Source organism: Tachypleus tridentatus, chromosome 12 (genome assembly GCF_004210375.1).
Source record: "Tachypleus tridentatus isolate NWPU-2018 chromosome 12, ASM421037v1, whole genome shotgun sequence".
NCBI classification, from domain to species: domain Eukaryota; kingdom Metazoa; phylum Arthropoda; class Merostomata; order Xiphosura; family Limulidae; genus Tachypleus; species Tachypleus tridentatus.
The window spans coordinates 92,742,384-92,758,077 of NC_134836.1; the positions used below are offsets into that span (position 1 = coordinate 92,742,384).

The 15,694-nt window shown below is 35.4% G+C and overlaps 1 protein-coding gene across 8 annotated transcripts in view; it reads right to left on the minus strand.

Moving 5' to 3' along the window:
- Positions 1 to 461: 461 nt before the first annotated feature.
- Positions 462 to 15,694, minus strand: part of LOC143234001 (tetratricopeptide repeat protein 28-like) — a 42,215-nt gene continuing 26,982 nt past the window's right edge. For 5 of the 8 annotated variants that reach the window (XM_076470989.1, XM_076470984.1, XM_076470987.1 and 2 more), the window contains 4 exons: positions 14,082 to 14,294; positions 10,104 to 10,278; positions 2,797 to 2,924; positions 462 to 1,343 (listed from right to left, as the gene is read on the minus strand). In XM_076470989.1, the coding sequence (XP_076327104.1) occupies positions 1,188 to 1,343; positions 2,797 to 2,924; positions 10,104 to 10,278; positions 14,082 to 14,294 (672 nt within the window). In that variant the 3' untranslated portion in view covers positions 462 to 1,187. Of the gene's footprint in view, positions 1,344 to 2,796; positions 2,925 to 4,860; positions 4,984 to 10,103; positions 10,279 to 14,081; positions 14,295 to 15,694 lie in introns of those variants that run through there. The other 3 variants (XM_076470988.1, XM_076470990.1, XR_013018469.1) reach the window with 2 other exon arrangements.

Consider the following 15,694-nt stretch of genomic DNA (forward strand, 5'->3'; position numbering starts at 1 on the left):
AGAACAAATGCATTATAATTATACTTATAATTTTTTTTGTTATTTCCATTTAAGCGCAGAAACTCATAAGAACTTTCTACTATTTCTACTCTCTACTTTCTGTGTACATCGAATCTTGAGTTTTAGAGTTATGAGCCCTGAAACTTGACGCTAAGCCACCAGGAACGGACGAAAACTTACTAGTAATAATGTATATTGTCAGTCAGTTATACTAAAAATACACCTATAATGTTAAAGTTGCTAGTTTCGTCTACGGAATAAGACTCAAGAAAACTAAACCTAGTTTAATGCTATCATTGTTAGTTTGGTCTGTTAAATAATACACCCGAGAAAATTAAACCCAGTTTAATGCTATCATTGTTAGTTTCGTCTGTTAAGTAATTCAATCAACAAAACTAAACTCATTTTAATAGTATTATTATTGGTTTCGCCTATAAAATAATACACTCAACACAACCAAACCCGGTTAAACATTATTGTATCAAGGTTGTTTATTGGTTAAATAATATACATTTATAATGGAAGTCGTAAATTGTGAGCTAAATAACAACACGTGTTTGATGGTCAATTATAAATCATAGTAAAAATAATCTTAAATAGTATACTGTAACGATAACAAACGCAGAACAATAATACAGCAAAGAGATAGTTGGGAGATTTCGTATTTTCTCCATAGTTTGGATTAAAAATTATTGCATTGAGAAATGCGCTCTAAAAGAAAAAATTAGAAACCACACCATCTCTTGATTCTCTTGACTGGTTTACTAGCTTGTATGGTCTACCATTTATTATTGACATCTATTTACCGTATTTTACGCCTTGTAAGACGCAACATCGTGGAAGACACACTCTAATTTTGGAAAGACAATTATAAGAAAAAATATTTTGACTCAGAAACTAACACCTTGATATAGCCTTGACTTTTTTCACACTACTGAGTAAATACAATCAAATATATCATATTATTCATGGTATATCGGCAATATCAGTAAAATAGAATGTCTAATTTTATTGATAATACTTGTAATTGGTAAGTAATGAGATTATGATCTGTATGAGAGGTCGTTTTGAGATTTGGATAATTTCTAATAATACATTATGCTTTTCTTTTTATGTTTTCAATTAATAACTTTCATGAACTGAAATTTTTTTTCTTCTTTTTGTTCGGCTTGGATGACAAATGGTCCTTACAAATACAACTGGTTAAATCCAAAACGATTAATTTGATTTTCTCTAGATACCCCTATGAATGAGAAGGCCGCCCACTGACTTGGTGGAAGACCTCTTTCTTTTAATAGGTACATCATGGCTGCTCTCAAAGCTGCTGGAACATCGTCTTCCTTCTGGGAAATAAACGAACGTGTAACTTAATTTAAGTCAGAAAGATAAGCATTATATCAATTAGAATATTTTAGGGGCATTTTGTGCATAAATTCCTAAAACAAAAATCATCAAACTCTTTGAAAAGTGAAACTGAATTAAAATAACACTAGAAAACGAATTTAATTTGATAAAATATTTAATTTTTTTTCTCTTTTTCTAGTTCTTTTTTTTAAAAAAACATAAACCAATAATTCCCAGCGGGTCGTAAGATATTTAGAAATCATAAAAAGAGACCCTTTTGGACTTTTATCTTGGGGGCTATTCTATTTTAATTTCGCGTAAAACTACAGGAGGGCTATCTGCACTAGCCGTCTGGAATTTAGCAATGTAAGACGAGAGGGAAGGCAGCTAGTCATCACCACCCATCACCAACTCTTGGGCTACTCTTTTACCAACGAATAGTTAGATTGGCAATTACATTACAACGCCCCAAGGCTGAAAGGGGAAGCATGTTTGATGCGACGAGGATTCGAACCCGCGCATTAGGAGTCGAGTGCCTTAACCACCTGACAATGCTAGGCCGGGTCTTTTTTGAAACAAAAAGTGTACTATAAGAAATCAAAGAATCTTGAGGAACTGAGCCTTCATACCCGTGATACTTTCTTATCCATCTCTACAACTGTGTTGAGAAATTTATTCTCAGAGTTTGAATGCTGAATTAAATCGATTATAACTTATGGTGAAGAATGTATAGAACTAAATTAAAACTCACAAGCCTTCAAAATATATATTACTTTGACTTTCGTTGTTATCTCTTGTAATAAAAAAGTTATTCAAATGTCTTTTTTGGTATATTGATTTTAGGACACCCTATACATTAAAATGTTTTGTTGTTTTTTTTACACACGGATTGTGTTGCAAGTCTTATCCATTTAAAAAAAAATACTATTTGTACAAGTAAATATAAACTTGGTGTATGATTTCAGTATAAAAATTCCTTGTTAGGTTTTAGTATTGTATACATTTATAGTATACTAAAGGGAAATTATTCCCTAATTAACTAATATTTAAAATAGGCAAGTTTACCAAAACATATCTCGTAATCAGAAATATGCACGGTTAAAAATATTTTAAATGTATTTAAAATGATACGGTTATAATACTTTTGGTATATTAAATTTAAGTAACGTTTTCTATCTATTAATCAAGTACAGAATAAAACATTGTCATAATCACATTATTTGTTGTCTTTATCGCTGTTAGTGTGTATGTGTGTTTTCATATAGCAAAGCCACATCGAGGTATCTGCGAAGTCTACCGAGGAGGATCGAACCCCTGGTTTTAGCGTTGTATATCCGTAGACTTACCGATGTACAAGATGTAGGTGGTTTAACTGAACAAATTAAAATTGGAATTTTTGTGCTAAAATAAGGATTCATCAAACATTATTCCCTGACACGTTTCTTAACTTACTTTGAAATTATTGTAGAATGTCTCCATAAATTCTAGGGTTAAATCATCTCTGATTTCCCATAGCGTAACAACCACACCAGCAGCACCAGCAGCTAAGAACGACCTGTAGAGTCCTACAACACCATCACCTGAACAAAATAAGTAAAACGATTTCAAAGGACTATAACAAAATAAAAACAGACGTAATTAGCACGTATAAGTAAATTGTCACTAATGTGTAATTATCCTCAATTTGTGTATAAGAATGTATAACAAAAAATAACAAACGCTATGGGTATCTTTATATCAAAAACCAAATACCTTCATAGCGAAGTATATAGTTAATTTTATAGTTTTGAAGAAAACGTTGAAGCAAAAAAAATAAGGAAAAAAGATTAAAAACTTTAAACAGTAAGTGGCTGAAACGAAGAAAAACAATTCATGACAACAAATGCCCGGGAGTTCTAAAAAAAGTAGCTAAAACTGAAAGGAAGGAAAAGATATACAATGTACATACTTAGGAATGAAAAGCTAACAGTGGAAGGTTTTAACAAAATAAAAAGGTAAATAAGTAATAGATGGAAAAGATATGAAGTAAAGGAATATGATAATCTTCTATTAACTTTAGGAAGACAAACAATAAAACATCTTGAAAGAAAATGTGATTGAAAAGAAAAGATGGAATTCTTCCAGAATAATAACAGCGATAAAGAAGTTTAATATACTCTTCAAAAAAAGAAACGCAAAAGGCAAAATTTCAGACACATTGTTAACAAGTTTATTCCGAGTAGTTCTGTATGACATGTGTGAAACTTTGCACATTCACTGCTGAACATCCAAAGTCTGCAAAGGCGAAGTCCACGCTCACTCGTTGAAGTTTAACGTCACTCAACGTCAATAACAAGTATGTCCCCCGTGAGCATCAATAACTGCTTGGCATCTCCTGCCCATGGAAGCGATGAGATGACGAATCACATCCTGTGGAATGGCTATTCACTCAGCCTGCAAAGCTGCTGCAAACTGAGGTAGAGTCTGCGGTTAAGGTTGTCGCCGTTCCAACTCGTCCCAAAGATGTTCGATGGAGTTTAAATCTGGTGATCTGGAGGGCCAGGGAAGAACGTTGATGTTGTTGTGTCTCAAGAAGACAATGGTGAGTCGGGCTGTGTGAGAACGGGCGTTGTCACGTTGAAAAACGTCGTTGACGTTCACCATGATGGGTTACACATGGGGCCTAAGATCTCGTCGACGGTTGCGTACGGTCTGATCGGAAATCCTACGCAGCCCTGGTATGGTTGAGGCAGTAGACGTCGCAGTGGTGGTCCTATCCCGAAGGTGACGTAACCGGATATAGCGATCTTGTGCGGGCGTGGTCACACGAGGTCTGCCAGATCGTGGACGGTCACGAGTTGATCCATGTTGTTGGTGACGATTCCATAGCCTTGTGATGGTGCTTGGGTGGACATTCACAGCTCTGGCAACATCTGATCGAGATTCGCCTGCTTCAAACTACCAATGGCGTTGTTGCGTTGTGCTTCAGTCAGTCTTGGCGTAACTGTATTGCGTGTCGGTGGCTTAACACTGAGCTATGGAAACCGAGAACCCGTCACTTTTATAGGGATTTTGCACATGTTGCACGTGCAGAACATGCAGATCTCTCAAACAAATTTATTGGACACGAATGCGTTTTGGCGAAAAATCCAATGTTTTCCTCCGTTTTCAAAGTGCACAACTTTTATTGTCATTTTGGTCTGACGATCAGTGCCTTAACACGTGTAACATCACATACTCTGAGCTTGTAACGTTATTACATATATTTCTCTTTAAAATAACAAAAATATCCCTTTTGCGTTTTTTTTTGAAGAGTATATAAAGTTTGAGCAGAAGTATTCATGTAACTAACAAATGAACCCTACTGTGGTATAAAGTAAAATAAGACGTACCTCTAATTCAGGTACGTTGAAATGGTTAAGAGAAAAAGATAGCATTGACTAAATAGCCAGTAAATTGAGTGTACTCCTAGTGGATAACACGACATAAGATTATATAACCTATTTTCTCAGTTCAATGTCCCTAACTGATATTTACTATACACAGGTTGAATCTTCATAGGTCTAGTAAGCCATTCACTTTCAACGAAAGCGATAAGTCGATGTAACCTGTCCGCTGACAGCCATCTTTTCTCCACGTTTATTCCCTACCAATCTGTTACTACAAGAGATATAATAATAATTTGATAGATTAATTATGCTCTATATATAAAACGATAGAAAAGCCACCTTTTAAATAACCATCCTTTTAATTTAAATTGGCAGCTAGTCATCACCACACACCACCAACTCTTGGGCTACTCTTTTACCAATGAATAGTGGTATTGACCGTCACATTATAAAGCTCACACGGCTGAAAGGGCAACCATGTTTGGTGTGAGAGGGATTCGAACCCACGGCCCTCGGATTACAAGTCGAGTGCCTTAACCATGGTTTTAGCTTGGCCAACAACATCTGACCATGAAAAAGAAAAAAACAGTTAACGTTTAATAATTCGTCAGAATACAGTAAATTGTATTCGCACTGCCTTATTTAAGATATCACTATACTTTTTAGTGATATCTGATATAAAGATTGACTATATTGTCGTAGTCAAACTATTTTTATTTATTCTTTACAAATTCAAAGGCTTGTTTTTTAATTTGTTTGTTTGTTTTTGAATTTCGCTCAAAGCTACTCGAGGGCTATCTGCGCTAGCCGTCCCTAATTTAGCAGTGTAAGACTAGAGGGAAGGGAGCTAGTAATCATCACCCACCGCCAGCTCTTGGGCTACTCTTTAACCAACGAATAATGGGATTGACCGTCACATAATAACGTCCCCACGCCTGGAAGGGCGAGCATGTTTGGTGCGACCGGGATTCGAACCCGCGATCCTCGGATTACGAGTCGAACGCCTTAACCCGCCTGGCCATGCCGGACCTAATTCAAAGGCATTTTCACTTTCATTGTTTTTAAAGTGAGTAGTTTCGAGTTAAGCCCTAAATAAAATATTATTTCAAAGTCCAACAGGAGTTTATTATGAAAATATCCTTCCGGGAAGAAAGCACATCTAAGATAGCAAAAATATTAGTTCAAAATTTGTGTGTACAGGCTTTTTGGCAACTTAAACCAAGTAAGAATATTTTTCTTTCTCAAATTACACATTTGAGTTCTATATTTGCAAAAAAACTGGGTTAGTTCTTGGGTGATTATCAACTATCCCACTCACTTACCGTATTTCCCGGCGTCGAAGACACACCCCCAATTCGATAAGCGCAATTTTGAAGAAAAAAAAAAAAGAGAAAGAAACATAAGGACCAGGTCGCAGCACTTCCACCAATTTCACCAAGATATTTCGTGAATTGTTTAGTGACTTACATTACTCGTTTTTTGTGAGCTATATGTTTATCACATCTACCTTTGAGGAGTTAAAAAGAGTTCCGGAATTAGAGCACCATACATACAGTGGTCTTGTCTTGTTTATTTACTTGTTATTTAATACTAAGTAACTTGTACATTTCATTCTGAGTCATACAGAGATCTTTGGATTACTATCTCGTATTGAAACGCTCTTGGCTAAGGTTTCGGCTTATGAGCAACGTCATCTTCGGAATGGAAGACGCAGGGTAACTTTACCGACTTATTTTCGGTAAGAAAAATAGCATCTTCGACGCTGGAAAATACGGTGATTTTTTTTCTAAATTTTCATGGTCTTAAAGCCTAAGGTAACAGTAAACAGTTTCAGAATTTTACCTCAAGACAATATAAACTCTTAAAAATAGACATGCGCGCTTCTACATATGCCAGTATCATACATTAAATTGGTTCATGCACATATATTCTTCAGAATATTAAATGAAAAGACTGTAGCATATATTAGATATCGCACATTAAAACTAACATACTCAATATTTAAACGCTGATCTAGGTAGAAGAAGCACATGCGTTAAGTACTCTTATATATCTTGAAAATAACTTTTTATAAGGAATTTTATTTATTCATAATATAAAATAGCAATACCAGTTTAAAAGTGCAATATGTATAATAAGATTCTTCAATGAATATACATGTTACGTGAAAAAGCTTTCCATCATGATACTATTGTTTCAAAATCATCAACCATCAGCACTTCCTGAATCTATGGAACAGCAAAGATATCCTCTTCTAGTTTGGGCCTGGCATGGCCAGGTGGGTTAAGGCGCTCGACTCGTAATCTGAGGGCCACGGGTTCGAATCCCCGTCGCACCAAACATGCTCGCCCTTTAAGCCCTGGGGGCGTTATAATGTTACGGTCAATACCACTATTCGTTGGTAAAAAAGTAGCCCAAGAGTTGGCGGTAGATGGTGATGACTAGCTGCCTTTCCTCTAATCTTACTCTGCTAAATTAGGAACGGCCAGCGCAGATAGCCCTCGTGTAGCTTTGCGCGAAATTCAAACCAAACCTATCTTCCAGTTTTGCTTCATTGATATTTGGAAACTTGTCAGACACATCTGAAATCTATGCCATCTTTTTCCATTACTTTTACAAAATTTTTCACGAATCCCAGTATTAATATGTAATGGTGGCAGAATTCACTAAAAACTGACACTCGATATTCTTTTTCCTGGTATGTAATTCTCTCTCATCAGCCATTAAAACGATTTTTTTATTATCTCGACTATCCCAGAGACACAAAATGCAACAATGTTTGCTACACCCATTCAGCAGGTGTAGCAGAAGTGCAGAAATGTTTAGAACACCACATGTTTTCTGTCTATGGTGATCATATTTAATGATATCAAGAATAACCTGCATGCTTTGATAATTTTATTTCATATTTACAGCATAAGCAACATTGTGCAAAATTACAGCTTTCAGACTAACTTTAGATCAGCCTATAAGAAGTTTCCATTCTTGAGAACGATGTTCACTACCTAATACGAATCTATAAAGTACCCACTTCCTCCTTGGTGCATCGGTATTTCTAAAGAAACACAAAGTATCTCGAATTTTGTGGTAAGAAGCAAGACTTTGATGGCGAATTCGGTAATCTGAAATACTTATTCCTGGAGCTGACAAATTCCATTGCTGTAAACAACAGCCAAGAAGTTCCTCATGTTGCTTTGCTAGAGACAAGTCACTAATCAGTTAGTTTTTCTTGTGTCATCAGATGAGACAATTTAGGTTGACGTGCCACAAGAATGGAATTACTAGACAAAGAGAATGAAGATGATTCATTGTCTTCTTTGCAGGATAACTATTCTGTTTGCTGATTCATTGGTGGATGAGGCACTGAAACATCATTCCCACAAAATACTGTTTTCATTGCAGATATAATATTTGGATATTTAACGTATTGGTTAGTTTTGCCAAAATATTCATAAACTTTAGTAATGCAAAAATAACAGTGAGCTAGATGTTCTTTAAGATCACGCAGTATCACGGAAACTGCAAATAGAATATTTGTTCTCTTCCTATTCAGTCACTGAGTCAAGCCATATGGGCAAATTGTACAACACACATTTGGAACCAAATAGTTTCTGTTACCTTTGTGGAAAATATATTACAAGGTAATTTACAAACAAATTGTGTGTGCAAAATTGGTGACAAAGAAAAATAATTTGGTTCCAAATGTGTGTTGAACAATTTGCCCATATGGCTTGACTCAGTGGCTGAATTTTATCGAAAACATACAATATATATAAACAACGTATTTTTAATTTTACACGAGTCCAATACAATACAGTCCATGTCTGAAGCTATCGGAAGTATATGCATTTGACACATTAAACTGTCCATGTAAATTAATTTCACAGCATAAATCTATTGTACTAAGCTAGTTGTATGGTATTTCACACAGTCCTGATAAAATATTAAGGTATAGCCATACCTCAATATCTAGAAGTGATGGACAAATTCTGACAACATGTTTCAAATCAGTTCCCTCAAATTCCCCTGAATCTCTTTGAGTTTTCTCCAGCATCAAATTTTTGTTGTACATCATTAGTGAGTCAAATTTAAAAGTATTTTTTGTTTGTTTTGAATTTCGCGCAAAGCTACACGAGGGCTACCTGCGTTAGCCGTCCATAATTTAGAAGTATAAGACCAGAAGGAAGGCAGTTAGTCATTACCACCCACCACCAATTCTTGGGCTATTCTTTTACCAACGAATAGCTAACCAATTGGGAAACAGGGAGTTACTAAAGTAATATTCTAACGTTTCGTTTTGTTTTTATAAAATGAAATATAGGAAAGACAATAAAATCAAATGAATGTTCTTAGAAATATGGAGCTGTATGCATTAATATATTTAACCTCATGTGGAGTTTTAGTTAATAAACAATGAAAACAATAATGTTTTCCTTATCATAAAAATTTGGCCTAACAATCCTGTACGATTGAATAAAAAAAATATATTTCTAAATGTTTTCTGCGTATAGGCTCAGCTAAAGTTCATTGTGAATTTGGTCAAGGCTTCAAAGACACTAAAATCCATATGAAGTATAATTTTGCACTATTAAACTAACGATCTCATGATGCATGTTAAAACTGGGAATTTGCATCTTTTCTTGTATTTTAGCTAGTTAGATATACATATACGCTCTTCTCATTCTTAAAAGCATTTCTCTGTAATATTTATGGTCATAGAGATTTGCAATTAATTAAGATTCATTTGAATCGCTTTTAAAATCCTTAGGCTGTTTACATTACATCTTGATCGCGCCATTATTCTTTCTTCAAAACCCCCGTTCTTTTTTTGGTGTGTGTGTGAACGTCCCCTGTATGTCTTCAGACTTACAACGCTAGAATCAGACATTTGAATCCCTTCGATGGTTTTGATATTAGAAAAAAACACACAAACTTTAGTGAATAGTATTTTAAGCTTTCAAAACTATAACTTTCTTTAAGTTCCTGTAATATGAGTATCACACAACAAATTTAGACACACTAAAACGCCACGGACTTACAACGCTAGAATACGAGTTTTGACACTCGTGGAGGGCAGAGCACATATAGCCAACTGGTTTGCTTTGTTAAGCACTGAAACAGAAAATTCTACATTCAAACTCAAAAACTAAAATAGGCTACTCCGTATAAAAATCGACCAGCACTTAGACAGGCCCTAAGTGTAAATGTCAGCTATCTTTTAACACTCATACGATTTAAAAACTAAATGTAAAGGACAATCTAATTAATAAAACAATGTATTTTAGAAGGGTTAACAAACGTGCTTTAATAATTTACACAAATGTAAAAACGCACACTTTATTTACACACTTAGAACGATGCCAATCATTTCTTTTATTCCAAACGACTTACCTGTGACCTTCCCTAAACCAGTTTCACAGCAGCTAAGCATAACCAGTTGACACGAGCAAGGCACCTGCTCAATTTCTCGGGCGAGTAGAATTCCTTCACATTCGTCACTTGAAGGCGCCAAAATAACGAAACCCCTCATTAAGTAATCACCGTCAGCAACTGTTGTTCCGTCTACCTACAGATGAAACAAATAAAAACACTTGTTTAGCTACACGTTTTAAAATAACTAGCAAACAGTTTATAGAATTCTTGTTAATGTCTTGTTAGTTACCTCCATAAAATTTAATCGAAAATTAGAATGTGGCATTTGTTTCTTTGTTAAAGTATTGTAATATTAGGCGCGCGCTTGATTGTTTAATGAGCTAAGTCATAGATTGTTAATAAGAATCACTGAGAACAATTACTTATTCTTTAGATTACGTAGTAAACGTTACATAAAATGCTACGCCATCACTAATACTTGGTAATTAATGTGAACTGTAGAAGTTTTAAATATGATATAAGAGTAAGATACAACAAAAACATACAGGGAATTTTACAGACAGGCAGCCTTCGCTCCTTCTATGTTTGTTATGGTTGAAAAATCTTTGAAATGTTTATAATACGCACGTCCAGAGTGAAAACAAACAAACAAGAAACATTTGCTATCATAAAAAAAATTTATGTTTGTACATATATATATATTAGTTTGATATGACCCAAAACAAGCCGAAACAAAAAATAATTGGTAGCCCAGTAAACGAATTATACTAGTGCCTTTCTACCATAATGTGAGCTGGAATGCTAACTTCAAGAAGTAAGTTTATTTAACTTACTAACCCCCAAATGGTAGTACCTTAGTTTTTTTTTTCTTATTTTTATTTTTTACTTCAGTCACCTTCCTACAACTGTTTGTAGGCAGTGAAGGGTGATATAGATCTAAAACGCTGTGGGCATCTCGCTCTCCTAATTTATATACTCTTCAAAAAAAGAAACGCAAAAGGCAAAATTTGAGAGAAATTGTTAACAAGTTTATTCCGGGTAGTTCTGTATGACATGTGTGAAACTTTGCACATTCACTGCTGAACATCCAAAGTCTGCAAAGGCGAAGTCCACGCTCACTAGTTGAAGTTTAACGTCACTCAACGTCAATAACGAGTATGCCCCCCGTGAGCATCAATAACTGCTTGGCATCTCCTGCCCATGGAAGCGATGAGATGACGAATCACATCCTGTGGAATGGCTGTTCACTCAGCCTGCAAAGTTGCTGCAAGCTGAGGTAGAGTCTGCGGTTGAGGTTGTCGCCGGTCCAACTCGTCCCAAAGATGTTCGATGGAGTTTAAATCTGGTGATCTGGAGGGCCAGGGAAGAACGTTGATGTTGTTGTGTCTCAAGAAGACAATGGTGAGTCGGGCTGTGTGAGGACGGGCGTTGTCATGTTGAAAAACGTCGTTGACGTTCACCATGATGGGTTGCACATGGGGCCTAAGAATCTCGTCGACGGTTGCGTACGGTCTGATCGGAAATCCTACGCAGCCCTGGTATGATTGAAGCAGTAGACGACGCAGTGGTGGTCCTATCCCGAAGGTGACGTAACCGGATATAGCGATCTTGTGCGGGCGTGGTCACACGAGGTCTGCCAGATCGTGGACGGTCACGAGTTGATCCATGTTGTTGGTGACGATTCCATAGCCTTGTGATGGTGCTTGGGTGGACATTCACAGCTCTAGCAACATCTGATCCAGATTCGCCTGCTTCATACGACCAATGGCGTTGTTGCGTTGTGCTTCAGTCAGTCTTGGCGTAACTGTATTGTGTGTCGGTGGCTTAACACTGAGCTATGGAAACCGAGAACCCGTCACTTTTATAGGGATTTTGCACATGTTGCACGTGCAGAACATGCAGATCTCTCAAACAAATTTATTGGACACGAATGCGTTTTGGCGAAAAATCCAGTGTTTTCCTCCGTTTTCAAAGTGCACAACTTTTATTGTCATTTTGGTCTGACGATCAGTGCCTTAACACGTGTAACATCACATACTCTGAGCTTGTAACGTTATTACATATATTTCTCTTTAAACTAAAAAAAAATATCCCTTTTGCGTTTCTATTTTTGAAGAGTATATATTTATTATTTTATTTCTTTACGTTAGACTGGCAATTGGAGGTTAAGACTGATAGACGGTGTATCCCCATCGCAATCTGAGCCCTACTTTCGCAATCACCTCCAAAACTAAGGGCACATTTATATCTCACATTATAGCATGTACCCTGGGATTCTTTCAATTAGTGCAGAGTTTTTTAAATTTATTTTTGTTTTGGCTTGTTTTATGTTACAACAAACTAATATAATTAGTCAGAGGTTTGAATTTGCTGTTTTCAACGCAGTTCTTTCTTTTGATTGTGTTTTAATTCACTTCACTCCATCAGTATTAATGTTCTGTATATACACACACATATATATAATAGCACTTTTATCGTACCTTATTTTATATTTGATATTGCTGAAAGGACAAATGAAATGCAGAAAATCTACGATCCAAAAAGTATGTGGAACTTCATGTAAAACCACACACACAAAATAAACTACATGTAACTTGAATGATTTATCAATTCCCATTGTACTTTCTGTCAGAATCAAAAACACTAAAGCCAATTGTTTAGACCAAAACATATCAGTTAATAAAATAGTTTTTTTAAAGAAGAAATGATAAAAACAATAATAATGGATATTTTACCTTCTTAGTCGTTTCCTGAATATCAGGGCCGACCATATTCATGTAAGATTACAAAAAACAACCAAGTGTTCCTAGAGAATAAATAAGGTGTTGTTCAGCAGGTTCATGTGAATAACGGTTTGTTAGTGTGAATATTCGAACAACGAACCTGAGTTGAGATGAGTAAGACACGTCACGTTGTCGAGTATCTTGAAAGTGTAAGTCAAGATTACGACTTTATTTGTCGTACGTGTTCGCGAAATTTTTACAATGATTTTGTAAAACCACTCTCACCAGTGTACAAGTCACACAGGTCACATATAATACAGTATATAATTTATTCTGATAAACGAGTAAAAATATTTCTAAAGTAAAAGCGATTTCTGAGGAATGTAACAGAAATGTGATTTTTTAATGTCTTGACAAGTCACACAGAATGGTCGATTACAGGGAAGGCTAACCAAAATCAGTCACAGCCAACACTTCGCAATTCTTTTTCAATGAACAATTCGATTGACTATCACATTATAACGCCTCGAAAGATGCAATGGCAAGCATGTTCGGTGACCAGATGCGAGTGCCCTGAGAAACAGGCCATTACTAGTGTTTCAAATGCACTTTCTTTCTTTTTTAAGTTTTCGTCTTAACTAATCCGAAATAACCTTTCGAATAAATGGTTATAATACTGAAATTACATGACTATTAACCTTCGTAAATGCTATTTATTAGTTCTCGTGAACAAATCTACTTAACCTTCGTAGTTACTTCCATTAACATAAGAATAAACGATCACACCTCATGTGATGACACCTATTTCACCAAAAATTTCAAGTATATTATGCACAGTATTGAAACGTTATATGGCTTAAATCTATAGGCAACGCTTACTAAAATCTAACGTCATCAACAGAAACAGTTTCAATAAAAATTTCCACCTACTGTCCCCACTTTATCATTGCAAAGGATTCCTCTGGGTTATATTTAGGTGTCAAAATGTTTGGCTTGTTCAGGTTATCTGATTTTGAGACACGCTTAACAATAATAATAAATATACAAATTCATATCCGACACAAATGTGCAAAAAAATAATGGTTAGAGGTTTGGGCTGCTTTTCACTCTGTCCCTGAAGATGGTTCGACCGGCCTGTGATCAAATATCAATCACAAACAAGTTATTTGTAAACAAACTTTAGAAAGTTGTGTTGTAAAACGTGAAACAGCAGGTTTTTTTTTCAGAAACAATGTTTTCGAAAAACGATTTACTATCCACGATTACGCCTTACCACTGGGTCACGTGGTGCTGCATGAGAGGCTAGATGAATGATGTCCACCTCCTTAAGTTTTTCCAAAACAAATGATTTCTTGGCATGTTCTCCTGTTGCTACTGTGCAATCACCATCACCAAAAATTCTCTGTACCATGAAAGCCTCCTTGGCGGCAAACTCTAACTCTGGAAGGTTTCCTACGGCCATTTTTGGATTACCAATAGCTAAAACCTGAGATATGGGTAAAATGCAGTTTATAATACGTTGAAGGTGCCTTAGTAAGTTATTATTTATGTTTTTCTTAGCAAATCCATAACAAAAAATAAATTTCTTCAAAGTCAGCTTTTTGTCTTTTTTTCTGGGCATTGATATGGCAACGATCCTAGTTTTTTTTTGTTTATTTATAACTATTTAAATGCTCACAGTAATTTTTTCTTTAATTCTGACCAATAGAGTTTGTTTGTTTGTTTGTTTTGAATTTCGCGCAAAGCAACACGAAAGCTATCTGTCCCTAGCCGTCCATAATTTAGCAGTGGGAGACTAGAGGGAAGGCAGCTAGTCATCACCACCCACCGCCGACTCTTGGGCTACTCTTTTACCAACGAATAGTGGGATTGACCGTCATATTATAATGCCCCAATGGCTAAAAGCTCGAGCATGTTTGGTGTAACCGGGATTCGAAGCCGCAACCCTCGGATTACGAGTCGAACTCCTTAATCCACCTGGCAATGCTAGGCCGACCAATAGAGAGGATTACATTGATTTAAAAACCAAACTTACAAAATGGATCAATACAAACACAGACATTAATAGGATATACAGGGTGTGCATATAGTCCTTGTGCAGTATGATTCATTAATAACTTTACTTCCATATAACCTGTATGCCATTTATAAAATAAAATAAAATTTGGAATTTATTTAGAATTTAAATAAATTTTTAATGATTCATTTGTTCTAATTTCTTCCTTTTATTTTCCAGATAATAATTCCTTTGTCATACTGAATCGCTTCAATTGAAAAAAAGGTCAATCAAGTTTTCTGGCTAGCTAAGCTGAATTCTATATCAGCCGACAGAAAAAAAAATAGATCTCATTACAACAAGGAAACATCTCACAGAAATTCAATACAAAACTCGATGAAAAAATTTGAAGAAACTGGTTCCATTAATGATAAGCCATGAACTGGAAAACCGAGGGTAAACGATTAGACTATGTTGTTCATAGAACAAGCGTTTACAATTAGTCCATGAGAATCGGTAAGACGGGCTTCATTGGAATTAGGTATTTCTAAAACAACAGTTCACAAAACTCTCAAAACAAAATTACTTAAGCGAGTGTACACAATTCAAGTCCACTAAGTGTTGTTGGAAGAATGGTGAATACGTTGAAAGTTAACATTCTTACAATTAAATATGTTAAATCTTAAATAAATTTATTTTGTATTTTATAGATCGGTTATATCTTATATAGAAGTTATTAAATATTCAAACAGCACAAGGACTTTATAAACACCCTGTATAATTAAGCTATATTTTAATAACAAATTAGCAGAATTAAAAACTTACAAAATGGGTCAATACAAATACAGATATTAATAGGATATATAATTAACATATATATTAATAACAAA